The following is a 16,611-nucleotide window of genomic DNA, read 5'->3' as shown; positions in this document are numbered from 1 at the left end:
AATGATGCCGGTATATCCCTTTGCTCATGCCAAGTAATTTTTTCTAATGTTACGGGCATCAAACGTGTAGCAGCGTCATTTGTTCCGCAATTGTTGGATTTCGACAGCAAACGACGTCGCGTAGACATCCCTCACGAATTGTTGAATGGAGTCGACAATGATCCAGAACTTCTGCAGAAGGTTAGGACAGGAGACGAGATACGGGTGGCAGGGTCTGGCGGCGAAACCAAGGCCCAGTCGTACCAATGAAATCTGCCTGAAGAGCCAAGACAAAAAAATTCGACAAGTTCGTTCACACGTGATGGTTTTTCTCAGTGTTTTCTTCTATTACAATGGGATAGTGTATCATGAGTTCCTGTCTTATCGTCGTAAGGTCAATAGGGAATACTACCTGGAAGGCCCGTGTCGTTTGCGTGAAGCGACCTGAAGAAAACGAGCAGAGCTGTGACAAAACCCCTCATGAAAATACCATTACGATAATGCTCCTGCTCACACCTCATACTTCGTTCGTGATATTTTAGCAAAAAAACAAAACCGTTATATTGTCTCAGTCGCCGTATTCGCCGGGCCTGGTCCCCTGCCACTTCTTTTTATTCCCGAGCTGAGAGAACCGTGGAAGGACGTCGTTTTGCCATCATTGATGAGATAAAAACAGAATCGCTGAAGGAAAGCCATAACGAAAAGTGATTTCCAGAAGTTCTTCCAAGATTGGAAAAAGCGCTGGCACAAGTATATTATGTATGTGGGGGATTGCTTTAAAGGGGACAGAGTTGATGCTGTTGGATAAGATAAGATTCTTTAAGAAAGACGAAAATTCCCGTTACTTTTTGATCACACCTGGTATATCAGCAGCGGTAGCAGGAGTTATTGCATTGTTTCGATTTTAACTGTGATGCAGAGTCGCAAATTTGTGCGCAGGGGTCAAGTTGCATACGTAAAATCACAGGCGTTACAGAACAAAACGGTGACAAAACGGTCTGTTTACAAGTCTTCCTAATAAGATCTTGGAATGTCAAGTACACCGGAGCGCCACTGTATCTTTTCGTTTTAAGTATAAGAAAAGGGAATGGCACCTCAGTCTCCTTACTGACAATTTCGAGAATATCAATAATAAAAGGACAAGTTAACGCGCAGCAAGTCTGCATAAGTTCTGTCCGATATGCGTGGTGTATAATTAATCACTTCTGCCGCAGCTATGATCCGTGCAACCAACTTTTCCTCCGAGTGGACTGGGATCTAAACAAGACTCTTTGTGTGTCCCCACAAGACAAAAATCCAAAGGGTTAAACCTGTGGATCTTGCTGGCCAAGAATGTGGTCCACCTCGACCGATCTACCTGTTCCCGTGGACTAAGTTCAGATGGTTTCGGACGCGAGCTACAAAATGTACTGGCCCGCCATGATGCTAGAAACACAACTCGTGCCGAATGTCCAGTAGTACATCTTCCAAAATCTTGTTGCAGGAATATCAAGTATGTGGCAACAGGAAAGATGTACGGCCCAATCACACGACCATCGCATATACCTGTCGCGACACTGATGCCGTAGAGGTACTGAAATCTTACTGTACACGTGGCTTTGGGGTTTTCTTGCGCCTAAATTTGGCTATTTCGAGCGTTCACAACACCTTCCCTGTCCAAATGCGATTCGTCAGTGAACAAAATGCACCTTGGAAACTGAGGAAAATCCACATAACGGCGTAAAAACCGAGTACAAAACTGACAGGCGGCAAAAATCCTCCTGCAGCGTGCCGTGCACCTTCTGAGGGTGAAACGGCTGGAGTTTCCGTTCATGCAGAACACGCCAGACGATGAGACACGTGAGAGTCACGTGCAATGGCTTGAGTACTCGTCGATGGGTTCTCTTCAGCTTGATGAAGCACTTCCAGTACGACAGTGGGCCGCCTTCTTGGAGCACAACAGTTTGCTCTGTCGCTTCTGAATTTACCAGTTTCCTGCAGCCATTGCTCTACTCTGGCAGACATGGGGTAAGAGGGAGTCACACCATTTGGAAAGTACTAGTGGCACAGACGATGAGCTTCTCTTCCATTACGGCAAGATTCACCGTAAATTAACAAGATATCAGTGACGCTACGGACGAGTACTCAGGCATCCCGTTACTGCAGTTCTCGTCACGGTAATGTCAACTGACGCATCACCAGGAAGCATCAAAACGAGGCATATGGAAACGAAGGACATCACGTGACATCACATACCTGTACCTTTCATGAATGTGGGTAGCCTATCATAACAGGCGTACTGAGTAAGAAACATCAAGCGTGCGACTGAGCAGCTCTTGCTTTCCTTGTAACATGGAAACGAACCGTTTCCGAACATGGGTTCCTTTGTAACACTTGATTTACTAAGACCCCTCTACAGCTTCTAGAGGCGTGTAACATTAATTGTGAAACACCCTGTATAAAGCGCGATCAAAAAGGTCTGGGAGCGTTCCTGCAGCGTATAAGCGGTCCAGCGCGGATCGGATGCGGGTAGACAAGCACCGACAGGTAGGCAAGCGGTTAGTACGGCACTCGAAAGGAGACGGTTTGATCGCCCCTTATATAAAACGGCCATTCTTACCAGTTGATGTGTGTTTATTTGAAAATTGTTGTTTCACTCATCATTCCTAATTAGTCTTCTTTACAGTCGCCTGGCAGCTTTCCTCCTCCTGTTTAATTAACGATACGTCCAAAAAGACAAACAGAGGAAGGGGAAGGATGCGCTAAAAAGCACTTCCGGGAAGGGTAGCTAGCCTTAGAAGCCATGTTTTACAAGTATTATAGTCAGATTTATCTTTCTCTCGTGCTTTTATGTAGGTTTCGAATTTTAGCTGTTCGTAGACTATGTTTTCTGAGGCATAGGCTAGGTGGATAGGTGAATGTAGTTACTGATACGAAAACGGGTATTGACTGATGTATCACACCACTGTTCGTTAATATATTGTGCGAACTCGTTACCGATCTAGTTCATTTCGTGATTTGGAAGCTAAATCTCGACTTACGCTTATAAGCAACCATAAGGATCTTCAGTTTTGTGAGCAGTGCAACCGGACGAGAAAAGTACGCGAACTGACATTTCTCTCAATACTCCAGTCTTGTGCTGCAAAGAGGTGCAGTGCTCCTCAGTTACACAAAGGTTACATATTTTTTTGACCTATTTAAACTCTACAACAAAAAGGGACATTTTACAGGCAGAACGAAGAGCGTATACGTCTATTTGACAGTCATGAACCAACCCTAGGAATAGGTAACTGCCAACTCGACAAACTTTCTCTCGGCCGCGACAGTCTGTAGATGTCAGAAATGTGTCGTATATTTTCCATGCATATATAATAAAATAATTATTATCAGTACATGCCAGCAAGATATTGTCTTGGAAATCTCACATGCTTCCTGTAGTAGCAACCGTTGCTAAACCGCTGCTAGGTAAGAAATACTAACGTTATTTTCGAATGCTTCCTGTAATCCGCGTCTACCTTATCGAAATCAGACAACTGGTTCGAGAAATAAAATGTCTATTATCGAAGTAGCTTCGACGAGCGTAATATCTCGCAGGCAAGGTCGTCCTTTGTCCACGTGACGCGCAGCGGAGAGAAGGAATTAAAAGTGTATTTCTGATAGGGCGGGTACAGCATCCAAGATCTGTAGTTTAATACAGAGTCAAGAATGGAAGGTTCTATGCTAATAAGCAAACGTCACTTACACTGTCATAGCTCTCGCCAAGAAATGATTCTTCGACTCGCAGGGATCTTTTCTAACTCAGTGACAGGCAGGGACAGAGAGTGAAACAAGCCTTTTCGCCGATTTGTTTTGACGATATCTTCCGATGTACTAAAATCATTAAGCTCAGTGCAGGTTACAATGACGTTTGGTGCTTCAGTACGTATCTCGACTCAATATATTTTAGACTAATATGATAATTTCATCGTGTCTCCAGTGATCAAAAAACCCTCAATTACAGCCAGCTAGAAACCAAACTGTCACAATTGCCTGCAAAAAAAAAAAAAAGTTAATGTGACAAATCGTGCTTATCCTTGCTTAGGCGGTCTGTCATCTATCATACTAATTCAAGCGATAAAACTGTTTTTGCACGTTTGTTTGATTAACTTGTGAAATGTCATCACATGGAGACTTTATATACGAAAATAATTCTAAGTACCGTTTCCAGTACTAGCTGAAATTAGCAGCCTTAGGCATTTGGGCACTCTCCTCTGGCGCATTGCCGAGCATAGCATTACTGGTCAAGCTTTACTTCCTGCGATACACCAGAAAGACCCGGACTTGACTGTATTCTGAAAAATACAACCTATCTGCAGGCTGGTAGAGTGATAGCTTTACAATTGTGTAAACATAGGTGTGTCATGTGGTTACTGCTTACTATCTCAAAATGTACAGAACAAAACAAAATTAAATTGCTTCTGTGTGGTAATATATGCAACTAATCTCCTTTTGTAGACAGTTTGCCTTGGGCCATAGTTAGACTAAACTTAAACTACAAGCACTAATTCGAGAGAATTGCGAAAATTTATATTGTTGAAAGTAGTGTGCGATGGACGGTGTCGCCTCTAGCACACGTGCTCCAGATTTACGTAACAGTCGGTTCTCTCAACAATAGCAGACGAACAGTGTTGCTTTTGGTTTCATGTTCAGGTTGCGAAAGTAAAACGTTACCTGACTCTCCATGTGTTGCGCTTGTCAGAGGAGTTGTACAATGTAGTAGCGACACTCGTATTATTTCCATCGACAAGCACTGCCGTAGGTATGTCATCTGCGACATGCCCGAAGTCCACGGACGCATACATTCCGATGAGGAAGGCTGGGGGGTGGCGGGTAGGAGACGAGCGTGTGCAGCGCTGCTGGTCAGACGCGGCAGCATGACGAACTCGCAGCAGCCACCTCTCGCTCGGCGACGCTCGGACAGATTCGGCTGCCTTCGGGTCGGCTGCCATTACCGCGGCCGAGGCGGTCCGCACACAGCGAGCGCGGGAGGGGGGGAAGCCCTTACTGCCGTCAACATCAAAGCGGCGCGCTGATTGGTCGGCCGCGGAGCCTCGTTCTGACGGCGGCGGCGCAGGCTGCAAAGCGGACGCGGCGCCAAAGAGAGTCTCAGTCAGTCAAGTACTCAGTGGGGATGGCTGCTCGCGCTTCGGCGGCAGGCAGAGCTGTGGCAGCTGGTCGCCTGGCCGAGTGATTCGGAACTCCTTTCTTTCTCTTCCCCCCTACTGCGTGCAGCGCCCGGGGGTAGGGGAAGAAGATCGGTGTCTTTTACCAAAAGTGTGTTTTGAAGATGCCGCATGTGAGTAGTGGGGGCGGCGGCGATGACCTGGGCAGCACGGACGAAGTAAAAGTATTCAAAGATGAGGGAGAAGACGAGAAGAGGTCGTCCGAGAATTTGACGGAAGAGAAAAGTAGCTTGATAGACCTTACAGAATCTGAGGTACGTAGCACCAGCGGAGGTCGTCTCGTGCATCAAAGTCGATGTCTTTTTGTAGAATGTGATGGTAGCTGATCCATTTGTCACGCCGTGCTTAGTGTTGTGATCTGTGCCGGAACGTCGCTGGAAACAGTGCATTGTTGCAGTTTGCGTGTGTAGGCTGTTCACCGACGTGTGCTTCTGCGAAGTGACAGGACAGCGCACGTGTTCATTGCCTGTGATTAGTGCGTGTGAATACACACGAAAATGCCTGCAGTTCGTGTGACGTGCGGTGCCGACGGAAGAGTGAACGGCAGAAATAGCTAGTTTACCTGTTTGATTGTCCCGTTCCCATTTCTTTTTCCCCCTGCGCTAAGTAGTATTGCCTTAGAAAACAAAAATCCGACCAAGAGCAGTGTGAGATCCTCATTTTTCTTTCCAGGAAAAGAGCGGCTCCTTACCCGGGCAGAGCTATTCTTCAAGCAAGAATGCGACGCGATCGGACCACAGCCCCGTCTTCGGTAAGTCTTGTTGCGTGTTTATTTGGCTGCAGCAGCGCGTGTGCCGTAGCGTGTCGTGCTAGAAGTGTGGTGTGTACGCCGGTGTGGTGTTTATGCGTGCACGCGCGTGACCGCGGCCTGGTGAGGGGGCGGGGGCGGCGCTGAAGGTCGCCGGCGGAGGCTGACAAAGCCAGCCAGCTAGCGAGGCGGTGAAAGCGCGGCGTGGCCAGCGGCAGCGGACGCGCTGTTGCCCGTCCAGCCGCGGACTCGGCCCGGCCTGGCCTGGACGCCTACTTGGCCGATAACTTTACGAGGCGCCCCGCACTGTAATAACTACCGCACTTATAACGCGCCCGCCCCCCTACCCTCCGGCCGCCCGTGGGCCATGCTTCCTTTCCCCTCCCCTCCCTGCCCCTACGTGCAGGCCGTAGTGGCTCCACCTAGCCGTTCACTTCTATAACGAAGAGACAGTACGCTTTTATCAACTTCTCGGTCGTCAAGACGATGATTTGTAGTGCTATAGTGCTTTAGTTGTGCAGCTGCTTGCTTAATAGACTTAAGCTTGCGGACTGACCGTGAATGTAACTTATAGGTTAGGGTATACTAATTAATAGTATTACGCGTTCAGTCACAAAATTTTTATTTTCTAATTAGTGTTCAACGCGTTCGGAGTTACAACGCCGTTTTCAATGACTGTAAAAACACAGTGGGCATTACATCTGCTTTAGTTGTACGTTTGAAAATGCTAATCACACACAGTAAATACCCTTACTTTTTTATAATAAGAGAGAAAATCATCAGTATCGACATTTGTAGCGACAATCACGTAGAAACCAACTTGATGTATATGCCTCAAACGTGTAAGACACCAATCGAAGTGACACATCATGCTTTGACTACCTGATGTGAAAACAATTTTATTCAGGATACGTCTCGTGTAATTCGAGCGACAATATTGTCTTTTCCATGTTTGTTTATGCTGATTGTTACGTATGCAGTCGCAGTTTTGCGGATTTCTTCGTAGACACGCCGTTGTAACACGTCTTTAGTTGAACATTTTCAGTTAGTTTCATTTTAAATCGTGAATTACTCTTACAAAACTAGTAATTACGCTTCAGTTTGATTATTAGGTCAGTTTTGTTGCGTCAGGCTCGATTTATTTCTGTTTCTCATATCTTCTCACGTTGTAAACAAACACAAACGTTTCCTAATTTCATCAGTAATAAACGATGTTTTTGGACAGCCTGCAACTATCAAGTAATGTAAATTCCCTCGACATATGAAAACGGGAATGAATCATCGAAACGAGTTGTGCTGCACTTGAGAACACTTAACATATGCGTTCAGTAACTTTATTATTTAATCATTACATACTTTTCTTCTACTCACACAGGTAAACATACATAGCTAACGGTATATTACGGGAATAATCATAGACCATTCATACTAACAGTTCTTCAGTAACCAATTTCGAATGGCTCAGACGAACTTTTATCTCCGTTGCCACGGAAATTACAGTCTTTGCAGAGCGAAAACGTCGCCTTTGTTGTAGATCGCTCGTTTTCCTATTGCAGTCCGACAGTACTCCATCATTTATTTTGGAAATGCTCGAAAAATTAATTATGCTGTGGAGTAGACTTTTACGTATTGCTTCCACTTGGTGTGTTACTTTTTGTAAACTTAATGCCACAGGGCATATAATTTGCTTAAAATGTTATTGGAAAAATTAAACGTTAGTGTGTAACCCTTTCTAGAAACTGCGCGTCTTGTAAAAACAATACTCATAGATCAGACATGCATAACACGATTTTTCCATCTCCCGCGGTCGGCTTTTGTGGTCAGTTTCGTTCTGTGACTGTACTTTACAAGCGAAATCTACGTCGTGTCGATGGTACAGATTTACACCCCGCAGGTATCTTTTCTATGGCTATACCAGTTTGTTTTTATTCGCGGTTACGATTTTATGTTGTGCAAATTACGCCTAAGACTGTGGCAAGTAAATTCCGAAGAACGGTGCATTAATAACAATAGTGTGATTAGTATCGTCACTTACCATTGTTGCAGTGCCAGGACCGACCGACAGATTGACAGTACAGTGTACACATGAAACCTGTATAGCTTTCATTTAACCTAACCCCTAACAGATATTTCTCTGGGCGTAACAGTCAGATTATTAACATTTCTGCAAGGCTTAAATAACACTGACAAAGTTATTAGAACTTTGATGAAGCTAGGGCTACATTGTTTACTTTTCTACACAAGCACATCATTACCGGTTTTGTAAAAAATTAAAACATCGTTCGTATTCTCTTTCACGATGTAACACAATCTTAAGGCAGTCAACTAAATATCTATAAAGTTGGCGTTACTACAATATTATTTGTAGCAAAGTATGAAGGCCTGATCGCTTTTTTTTTTCGTACCTCCAATCTGTAGTCAAATGATTAACCCGAAAATCATATACAGCAGTGCATTCTTTTCACCAATAAAGATTTGAATGAAGGGACCGAGTCTGAGCTGTTCTTCAGTGTAAGAACTTGCTGGCGGCCATCAGCGTACACGACTCTGGAATTTTTAACGTTGTTGTCTGGAAGACAACCGAGGGGAAACGTACTACTGAATTTCACCAGTTACACAAAGGCGTTACCTCAAAATCTTTATTGCTGATATTATTTACGCCCTGTTTGTATTTGTTTAAGCAACATTTGAATGTGTTCCAACAGCCCATATAAATACTATTTCGAACAAAGAAATCAGGAGTTGGTAGTTTATTTATTTATTTATTTTTCACCGTCATAACACCCGGAGTTAAAGGTTATTTATTACATGATACGTCGCTTTGCCTCACACGTTGTAAGGTACAGAGAACGTCACATTCTTTATTTATTCGTCACGGCGAACTAGACGTGGAAGCTAGAGCTACGAAGTTGTAATAGTATGGAAGAGTGCCTGTGTTTCCGGAAGGGTGGTAACCTTAAATAAAAAACAAGCGTGTAAAATTATGATCTGTACCAGAAGTCGCCTATTGTGTAGCCGCGCTGCGTGGGGAGCGCTGGGGATGCGACAGGTATATTTATCGCCGCTGGGTGGTTACCGTCACGTGTCATAAATAATGAATGAGCGTCGTAAAGCTTAGCGTAAATCGGGTTCGCTTTATGATCGGTCAGTCGCAGGAATTACTCCCGTAAGAGGACGGGCCTCTTTTTAGTATGTATACCTTTTTCCTCCACATAAGCTTCCACTGTCAACAGTTTACCTTTCCACGCTTTCTATTTTTAAATAGATGTGACAAAATTTGAGAAACGTTGAAAGTGCATCGATCATGTTAAATAACTCGTCAGATTGCATTTCATTGCGAAACATTCGATAAGCAGCACAATATTTTTTTATTTGCCTACACTTTGTCCCAAATATTAAATAAATGTCAAGACGGACTCAAAATTATTGTGTGCAGGAATGGTATGACCCTCGTCAAGAGCGTGCGTCATTATTACTTGTAATGATCGCTGAATATTTGTTACGTAAAAAAGAGATGCGTGGAGCTGTTCACATTGCATCATGGCTTGAAGAGCTCACGTGTCAGAAATATCAGCGATGCTACAAACGCAAACTATTTACGGTTGTTATTTTCTGTGACGATCTTAAAAAGTAATGGTCGACTTCTATACTCACAACATTCACTTCTGTAAAATAGTATGTCGTAAAGAATAAGTGCATGTAATTTTGCTTTCTATTATTTGCGCTGTTTTAACAGCGTTGAAAGAAAACTGAGGCTTGTATAGTAAATATTTTGAATATGAGCAGAACTGATTTTATTCCGACGACACGTTCGTTTTCTTTGGATTAATGTCGTTCTCGTTTTTCATCTTTCCTGAACACGATGTCGCCCTTAAGTGTAACTGTAAACGCTCGCCAAGATGCTAAATTTTCGGGAATATAAGAAAGATATTATACGATTTGAAAGGTAAGTTGAAATGATCAGATATCAATAGAATTTGGAACTTTATTATTTTTACACGTTGCAAGTTAGTAAACAACCCCACACATGCAATACTGGATTTGTAAAGATGGCTGTAATAGCTTACGTTTGCTTTTTTATGTTATTCGAAATACTACTAAGAAATGTGTCGTTTTACAGTATATCGTAAATCTGGCAGTAGTTAACTTTAGGTATCAAACACTCCCAGACTTGTTCAAATGAATCAGAGCGTTGGAAATTAAATATCAGCGAATCGTTTTTAGAACCTGTGTAATTATTTTAAATTCTTCGGAATGAAAGACCAACCACAAACTGGATTTGTGTTTCCAAATAAATAATAGTTCGTAGGGCGCAGACCTAATAGTTTTTGCATGAGAACACAATATTTAGAAGACCATTTGGATTTAGAAACACATGAAGAATTAATAATTCTTTAAAATATAGCTCAGTTTTGGCGTAATGGCGATACTGTGAAATTAGCTCGTTGAAACTGCTTCCCATTTTATGTTCAGATAAATTTTCGTTTCACTAATAATATTTCTAGCAACTGTGAATATTTCTAGCAGCTGTGGTGCCTACTTTTTGTCATCAGTGTAATGTATAGCAGTGAAAGTTTCTCATTTGGAAGCATCAGTGCGATGTACTGCATTCTAAACAGTTTAAAGCGGATTTGCTCAGACTTGTTTATGCGGATTGTTTCATTAATCACGCTGTGCTAGTTAGTGTACCGCTCTGTACAATTTGCTTACACTTTCAGATCATTAAAAATGTTTAACATTTAACAACAACAATATTAAAGGATTTGTTTTTCCGTGCAACTTTTTTGTGTGTACGGCTTACAGAACGCATGCCGTATTGTGATTACGTCGTCATATCTTTAGATATCAACCATTTACGGCTATCGTGGATGCAAACGCGATCACACTGATTTCTTGCTTGTCACCAGTTACAGAGTTTGCAGTCGAATTACTGTTGTCGATTTAGAAACGTTAGGAAAATTATTGAAACGTAAAGGAAAACTTGAAACATTAATTTTACTGCAAACTCAGTGATGTGAGGTATCCAATTCGCTGAGAAAGTAAATTCTGGATTTTCAGTTTGTTTCATTTTGCCGATAATGGATTGCATGTTGTTTACCAGCATAGAATTGGGATGTGGCACTTCAGACATTTGTAGTTCACTGTCAGTAAACGTTTTTAGACAATTTTACAGAGACATTTTACTGTTTCAAAATCAATTTCGTGTCAGAATGGAGAACGACAGGGCACTTGTGCTAGAAGTATGTGGATTGCAGCTTTGAAGACGTTACGTTATCGAAAACGATTAAAGATTTTTATGTCTTGCACGGTAAAAAATTCATGTGTCGTTCCTGGATTAAACTCAGAGTACAAAGAAATTTATCGTGTTTAAAGTTGATGGTGCGTTAGAGAGAAATTTTAGCCGTGGGCCGTAGATTATTGCAGCATTCCAGATACTGGTTGAAACGTTGGCATCCGTTTAGGCGGCGTCTTGACCAGTAATACCAAGCTTCATGTTTGCATATGTCAGACAACTTTAGTGCACCACGCGAGAAAACTGGAAATCCGTATTTGTTCGCCACTTCTTTCCTAAATACATTGCTCAGACTTGGTGATGAGCGAGCATTAAGTGATCACGTTTTATAAAAGGCCGAGGACGACACGACTGTGGTAACGAAATTCGACTGCAGTATCCCACTATGAGCGAGAAACGCGTAATTTATTTGTAGAATAGCCTGCCACAAGTATTTAAGAGACAATATACTGACATGTGTGAAGTTCAAAATTTACGTTAGTTCGCGACATTTGTTTATAAAATGTTATTGAAATATGAAATTTGCATTGGTAGATCTCTATTTGGAGGTGCACTATTATGCATTTTATTGTAATATATGCTTTCAGAGTGGACGGCTGGGCAACCAGTAACTATTAGTTTTTCTCGGTAGCCACCATTATTCCAGACTGCCCACTTCTGTTTACGACGCAAATAACTTCGTGCAGTGTGTGTGTGTGTGGGGGGGGGCGCAGTGTTCGAAGGATTTACAAACGCATGATTTCCTACCAATATCTCGCCGAAAACGAGTTTGTCCGCAGCTCTTAGGATTAACATATACTAACGTGCGTACTGGATTCGAGTATAATTAAAAATCTATTGAAGAGTGTGAAAACACCGGTGTATTTCCCTTTCAAAATATCAGCGTAATGGTATGTCTTCAAGTAACAACCAAATGCCATCTTCAAGGACAGTACTATGCAATAAAACAGAAACAAACTGGAAAATGACTAGCGATTATAGAGAATGTGTAAAATAACTGTTATGTTCAACTCACTAATTTCAGTTACCCACAATGACGACATATAGAGGGAGAAGAGCCCTTCCATGCAACTTGTTTGAGAATATAACATACAGTTGGTACAGTGATCCTTCTGTTAGACCGTGCTTTATATCACTAACTTTTTCGAAAAGTAAATCGTTGATTTTCTATTGCTCTGATAAGAGAGAATGTGAGTGAATAAACATTTGTTTAGATTCTTATATCGTGCTATAGAAAACAGTAAAGCATTACAGGGAAAAGATTGCTATGGGAAATATTAGAGACTAGCTTCTTCAGTAGATTTTGCGTGGTTCGGTATACAGCGCAAAGTAGCAGCAAATTAATGTCTTTTTAAGTTCAGGTTTTAGAGATTTATTTGTGGCGTTCAGAATTAATACGTCCACGCAGATCCAGGAAAGCGTTAGTCGTCTCTGTTGAAATTTCTGTTGCTAAATGAAAGATAAAGTAGTGCTTTGAAAAACTGTACAGTATTTGAAAAAAAATTAAGACTGTAGTCGAAGGTGGCTAAATTTTTCGTGACAATGTTAAACCAGTGTGGTGGCATTTATTTGTGAAAACTTTGTTGTTAACTATTGTTTACATTTTCACAACTTAGTTATTTTCCCAAGCCGTAATGGCCAGATGATTGCTACCAGAGATTTTGCAAATTGTGTTATTTCTGCATGGCGTCAGTTTCGCGCGTGTTAATATAATAAAGCTTAGCTTAAATACTTCTGAACACCGTAAATCATATTGTAGCGTGTATAACACACATTAATATATGCATCAGCCGAGATTCTTGAGAGGAAATAAAGGTAGACGGTACGGATATGAACGTTTAGCGACGAAGTTGCGTTTGGTAAAGAAAATGAATAAAAATGATGCAAATACAATAAATTTTTATTTCAGGATGCAATTAAATGTATAAAGAGCTTAGATGTTTTCTCTTTCATGTAGGACATTTTAGAATAGATGAAAAAGAGAAACTTGGTGAAGATCATAGCCTTAAAAAATAACCAAGCGTTTTCTTTGATGTTAGTCACTCAAGAGCTAAATCATGCCCGCCACGCAACGTTACATCTATCTCGAAATTAGAAGATAGATAAAGTTTAATACTGTACAAAGTCAAAAATTTCCCCGAAGCTGATAATTGAGATGCGGCGTATTTTAATAGCAGGACATACTATTGTTGTGGAAAACCTCGGGTAACTTCGTTAAATAATTTCTGTGGGACAAGTAGCCTCGGTGAGGGACGGTTGTGGCGAAAATGGTATTTTAATGACGCACATAAAAAACTTCCATTTGCATATTCATATTTTTGATGGAACCTTTTCGCCGCTTCCATTGGGGTTTTAATATAATATTGCAACGTTAAGTGGGTCCATATCATTGTTGAGCTCCCTCCTTCCATTTTCCATCACAAACAAAGCTCTTTGCAGGTATAAATTTACGTACCCTTCTGTGGGTTTGTTTTGTAAGATAATTATTCACAGATTATTTACATAGATGTATTTTTAGTTTAGGTGGTATTACTTTTTCGATATGCAACTTCCTGTCTTATGATTATTTAGTAAAGATGATCTCTCGTTTAGTGTTAAAGGAGATATGTAACACTAAAATGAAATGATAATATCTTCACATTTATAGGCTATGACATTCTTCATTGTTAGGAATTCTAATGTAGCTTTGAGATCAACAGGCAGCAGTCAACTTTATAAATGCGCCATCTGTTCACAAAAAAACGCTACTCGTCGTTTCGTGAATCGTATGAGTACTCACAATAATGCTATTGGATTACTGGAGATTAAAACTGGCTTTAACTTTGCCTTGCGTCCCCCTCCCCATCCGACTGGGAAAGAACATCGATCAATGATTACATGAGCGATTTTTAAATCTTTTGTGTATTACTAGATTCATGTTTAGTTGACTGTATACTACTTTCATGTTTAGTTGACTGTACCGTATGTTTGTGAAATTATTGTGTACATTTCTAAAATTATGATAATGTGCCTTTTTTATAACTACATAGGCCTACACTATTTACCAAGTTGCTCTGCCCTGTGTCGTGTTATATTTCTCTTTGAGCTACGTTATTCTGCTCCTTGATGAGGGGTCATGATTAACTTGTTCGAACTAAAGCACCATCAGTGTTGCCTGTATTTCATCTACCTGTAGCTACGCTTTGTTAAATAGATTCTAGTTAGTGCATTCTCGTATTTTTGCCTTCAGTCGAGACAATTCAGATTTTATTACGATTGCGTCAGTTTCTCCTGTGTCCTTAGTGATGATCTTGTCTTCTACATAGGATAGTTTATTCTATCGCCCCACTTTTTCTCCCCGTATGTGTGAAATAAATGTTTGAAAGTCATTACAACTACTAGCTTTAACAGTTTATTTTCTGAGAGCAAACTGCAGTATTTAAAAATTTTTCATCCTCCAGTTCCCCGTAAAAATAAAATAATAATAAAAAACACTACATTCCAGGGAATGTTGACGCTCTTTCTAATGCCTCATTTTCCTGAAGAACCTAATGGTCTTCGGTGTCAAACTTTCAAGCATTGTCATCCTAATTTCCACATATATTACAGCTTGCAGTTTAATCGAATGAAAAGTAGAGCGCCACAGTACGGCTGTTGCAGACTTTATCAACTGTGACCAGTTGTATAGGTTGATAGAGAGAACAAATCTTGCAGGAATCTGAAGTCACAGTTTCTCCAGAATATTATTGTTTTACAACTACTGAATCAGTCTCTTTGGTGGTTCCCATACATAAGCTATGGTGTGCCTTCAACATAATATAAGGTACTGTAGCAATGCTCATTCATTGGTATTTTCAAAAGCTTTTTCTCTGCATATTGATGATTGGATAGAAAGCTCTGACTTCAGTAAAGCTGTAACCCTTCCGCTATATTTACTTAACCCTTGTTCATAGTGTAATGTAGTCCGACATTGCTTGAAATATATTAACAGTGATGAATCTATGTTGTCATGAAATAATACAGTGCATGGAAAATGATTCACGTTAAGCGTCTTTCTGGTTTCATAAATTAAACACTAGCAACACGGATCTCAAAGAACCGTGCCGAATTTATGTCATTGAAATCCACCCTCTGCCCGCCATGTTTGTGCCCAACTCCAAAAGCCCGTGTAACTTTTGCCCCTACGCGGCTCGTTTTGAAGCATCAAGATACCTGAGAATACTATAGAAAGCGCCATGTAGGTTAACGCCTGCAATTATAGGTACAATAGTGGCAATGAATCATGACAGTAGATGTGAGACTGTTTTGAATCAGATCTCTCTGCAAATCTTTCCTGTGAAAGTCCCTTCACATCCGCATAACTAGCCCTCCTAGTGCTATATCAGCTTGCTTTAAGCCTTCATCTCGCGCTACAATTTTTTATCTCCCACATTTTCTTCCATTACTACATTAAGTATTCCTTGCTGCCTCATGATGTGGCCAAACAACCCACTCATTCTTTCCACCGAATTGTGTCATAGAGATCTTGCAGTTCAATTTTATTAGTTGCTAGACCTACCCCTCTGACCTTAAGCAATTGTCTGTAAAAGTAAGTTCAAAAGCTTCTGTTTCTTACTTGTCTGCACTGTTCATTACCCACTTTTCACGTCCGTTAACAAAACCATTTTTCGCACAATCATTTTTTGCTGTTGCCAAAGTATATTTTATATCTTATGTACGTGTGCCCTCGTCAGTTATTTCCTTTCCGAAATAAAAAAACTTGTATTCTACGTAGGTGTCTCATTCCACGATTTAATTCGAGTGCAATCATTATTCTTGTCTTATTTTTGTCGATGTTCATCTTTAACATCGTTTCAAAACATTTTCCATCCCATTCAACAGAATTTCAGAGTCCTATGTCATCAGTAAACTTCAAAGTTTTTAAACAGACAAGGCACACTCTGCTTCAAGAAATCACAGTGACCGTCTTGTAAAATTTTGTTACCGTATAATTCAAGCAAAAGGCTAACAACTGTACTGAGATTCAAATCTATAATTTAAAAGGATCTTAAAGTTTTTATTTCCTCACAGTGAATTTTAATTCCTTTTCCATATTTCTCCTTGGTTTCCTTTCCTGCTTGCAAATATAAATTAATACAGACTTCATTTACCCGTCACATAATTTTATGTAGCACAGTTTCGGTGAGAGGAGTCTGTATCTTTCTTTTAGTTATTACTGACTGATTGCAATAGTTGGATTCGTCATGCCACCCTCCATTCCCCTTGCCCTTATTTTGGGAGAGGCCCCGCCATCTACAGAAAGTGATCAAACGCACACTTTATATTTCGGCACTAATAAAAACCTTGATAGAAGGTTTGAAATGTGCAATACGATGAATTTTGGGTTCTACATTTTTTATTAGGCGAACCGA

At 40.9% G+C, this 16,611-nt stretch overlaps 1 protein-coding gene across 1 annotated transcript in view; it reads left to right on the top strand.

Annotated features, from left to right (window-relative positions):
* Positions 1 to 5,081: 5,081 nt before the first annotated feature.
* LOC124777945 (protein pangolin, isoforms A/H/I/S-like) overlaps positions 5,082 to 16,611 on the top strand; it is a 567,871-nt gene continuing 556,341 nt past the window's right edge. The window contains exons 1-2 of the mRNA XM_047253496.1: positions 5,082 to 5,434; positions 5,853 to 5,931. Coding sequence (XP_047109452.1) covers positions 5,285 to 5,434; positions 5,853 to 5,931 — 229 coding nt within the window. The 5' untranslated portion in view covers positions 5,082 to 5,284. The remainder of the gene's footprint in view (positions 5,435 to 5,852; positions 5,932 to 16,611) is intronic.

This window comes from Schistocerca piceifrons, chromosome 2 (assembly GCF_021461385.2).
Source record: "Schistocerca piceifrons isolate TAMUIC-IGC-003096 chromosome 2, iqSchPice1.1, whole genome shotgun sequence".
Classification (NCBI taxonomy): domain Eukaryota; kingdom Metazoa; phylum Arthropoda; class Insecta; order Orthoptera; family Acrididae; genus Schistocerca; species Schistocerca piceifrons.
This window is presented reverse-complemented; position numbering and strand designations above follow the sequence as displayed.